This window comes from Miscanthus floridulus, chromosome 8 (genome assembly GCF_019320115.1).
Source record: "Miscanthus floridulus cultivar M001 chromosome 8, ASM1932011v1, whole genome shotgun sequence".
Lineage (NCBI taxonomy): Eukaryota > Viridiplantae > Streptophyta > Magnoliopsida > Poales > Poaceae > Miscanthus > Miscanthus floridulus.
Window position 1 is genome coordinate 25,235,054 of NC_089587.1, and position 3,072 is coordinate 25,238,125.

Below are 3,072 nucleotides of genomic sequence, written 5' to 3' on the forward strand. Positions count from 1 at the left end.
ACCGTGGGTGAGGGTTACATGCACCCCAAAGAAGATATCAAAGATTTCAACCAAGACCAGATCCCTGCCAACTATGCTGCCGTGATACTTACATGGTATGCGACCCAATACGAAGAATTTGAAATGGAATATCCAACTGCACAAGGGGTAACGATCCTTGGAGCTGCCATTGGTTCCGAAGTCCTGTGGAACAAGGACGACATAGAGATCATTCTCTCGACGCCAACTTCTACGCCGATGGCGACACCAGCATCACAACCATCCGTTGTCGGATCTTGTCCCCCCGATGATCCGGATCACGACGACGGCGATGACGAAGGCAATGGCGGGGATGACAAGGGAAGGAAGTCACCCCGAGGCACAAGCCCTCACCCTCGTTCTCCTCCTCCAACAACAAGTCCACCTCCACCTCCCGATAGTCCGTCTAAGGGCACAAGCAAAGGACCGGGAGGCACGGAGGAACCGAGGGCAAAGACACCGCCTGCTGCCATTGCGAGCACAAGCCACTGTCCTCCACCGCCGGCAAAGACTAAAGGCGACCAAGGGCATCTCACATACTCACTTGAGTTCGAAAGGTATGGTAGCGGCGAGCATAATTTGCTAATAACTTTTCTTTGCCATAATATGGTACTAACATTTCTATCCCAGGCCGAGATCACCTTTTCATCTATTTCCTGAATCGGATGACTGCCCCAGCCATTACGAGCATGGGAAGTTCATGATAACCAAGGCCCAGCTCGTCGACGAGGAAAGGTGGGAGACAAGGAGGTTTCATCTCTGGTACATGGAAGCGGCAAAAGCTGGCCTACATGGTTTTCTAGTCAAGGTTGTGGCGGAGTACTTCCACTTGCCCGGCAACGATGTAGAACTCCCCGTGGACTTCCACGACATGTACAGACTACTACGGGAACAAGACCTTGACATCGCCCAAGTCACCTTGTTCTCTATGTAAGTGATGAATTGCGAGTTTCACATATCACCTGCCTTTGAATCGGTCAAGACTACTTATATATGCCACGATGGCTTGTCCTTGCAGGTTGATGGCCTATATATCTAAGGAACTAAAACTTGATGTTATCTATCTATCTCCAATGCATATTGCTCAAAGAGTCATCATTGGTTACCACCTAGATGACAATCATCCAACCATGAAAGACTTGACCAAGCGACAGAGAGAGGCGCACAGGAAGAAACTGATGGACAATGAGAAGTTGAACATTTCAAGGTACATACTAGGAGCAATGAAGAAGATCAGGAGAAATGGGTGTATCGTAGCTGCCTACCACTTTGGGTAAGTCGAAGACATGCCTGTAGAGATAAGTGGGTAGCTAGCTAGTATTATTATTTCTCATTGTAACCTGTATTTTGTTTCAATGGCGCAGCCAAGGCCTCGAGGGTCACTGGGTTGCATTTATCATCTACCCTCAGGATGGCAGGGCCTGCGTATTTGATTCGTTGAGAATGCCAAACTTAAAAGGGTACAAGGCCTTTGAAGATTGCCTCAGAGTGTAAGTGACTGAACTGTCTTCTCATATGCGTTCTAATGCCCTGCCTAATACTAGTACATTTCATATAGCGCTTACAAGGAGTACGTGAAGGATCCTGAATGCTATGATCGAAGAACAGAGAATTTTAAGGCTAAGCATAAGAACCGCATCAAAATCAGACGTAACTTTCCGGTAAGTATTTGAAAGGTTTAATTGTGCGTTCTGTTCATAAGCGTTCTAATGCCTGTATTCTAATGCTTGTGTATCGATCATGCAGTGTGCCAAACAACCGGTAGGATCACAAACCTGTGGCTTCTACGTCTGTGAGTACCTGAGGGAGTGCAAGCAGTATAGCAGCAGTTGGAGGGTGCTCAAGAATGGATTGAACTGGTGGAGAGACGTGCAGAGCACCCAACACTCCTTCAAGCAGACAAAGGCGGACATATGTAAGTTTGTCTTAGACAAATGCGTGCTTGAAGGGAGCACGTTCTTCAATGAGAACAGCCAGCTAGCGATTTTACCGAAGTACGAGAGGCTGAGGAAATGGCCCACGATGATGCGTCCGCAAGATTACTCCTTAGGGCATGTATAACGACTTTAATATGTAAATGTAATGAATTAACGATGACAAGAACGACTAAGTGAATGTATATATATGTATATTATCTCATGTGTAATGCCTGCATACTTTTTAAGTTTAATCTGTGAAATCTGGATGTGATTTGAATTTGAATTTGAATTTGAATTTAATTATATGGCTGCTGTATTTTTTTTAATTCAGGAAATAATTTACCGAGGCGGGCAATTAATAATGCCCGCCATGGCTAACGTACATAACTGCGGCGGGCTCTGTACCGTGTCCGCCGCGGTAAAATAATTTACCGCGGCGGGCGGTTCAACGTGACCGCCGTGGTAAAAGTATGTTTACCGCGGCGGGCACGTTACAGCGCCCGCCGTGGTAAATCGGTTAACCGCGGCGGGCAAAGCCGCCCGCCGCGGTTAAGCCACGATTTACCGTGGCCTCTAGGCCGCGGCGGACGGCTTTGCCCGCCGCGGAAAATCAAAAACGCCCGCCTCCATTAAAGTTTGTGTAGTAGTGAACCCTAATCATCCTTAGAGCTACAGCATATTCTAGGGCATAGCTAGTTCGGCTAGGTCTAGAGGGAGGCAACAGGACTTCGCTTGGATTCCCGATCGTGTCAAGAGCGTGGTTCGATATACTCTTTGTACCCCTCTCTCTTTTGTATCTCTATTATTTTTATATGATTGCTACCATTGTTATGACAATATTAGTATCCATCTTATTCATGTTCTTCATTATGATGTTCATCGTCTACTTTGATTATATGCTTAGTATAGTTAGTTTATCATTATGTTTATATATAAGTTCGTATTGCGCTCACTCAAGGTACCATGGGTGGGTGGTTGACATTGTGTAAGCGTGGTGCTTATATGTTGTTTACCTGCAGATACACCCTATATTCTAGGTCATGTATTAGATCGCAGATGTGACACTTCCGTTGAATCATTTATAGTCCACTCTCCAAATATAGACGCATGTAGGGTCAGGTTACGAAGGTAGAAC

The 3,072-nt window shown here is 46.1% G+C and overlaps 1 protein-coding gene across 1 annotated transcript; it reads left to right on the forward strand.

Moving 5' to 3' along the window:
* The first annotated feature begins 1,209 nt into the window (after nt 1-1,209).
* Nucleotides 1,210-2,105, forward strand: LOC136471378 (uncharacterized). The gene is made up of 4 exons (XM_066469101.1): nt 1,210-1,291; nt 1,383-1,508; nt 1,577-1,679; nt 1,765-2,105. The coding sequence occupies exons 1-4, from the start codon at nt 1,242-1,244 to the stop codon at nt 2,077-2,079; spliced, it is 594 nt and encodes a 197-aa protein (XP_066325198.1). The 5' UTR covers nt 1,210-1,241; the 3' UTR covers nt 2,080-2,105.
* The last annotated feature ends 967 nt before the right edge of the window (nt 2,106-3,072 follow it).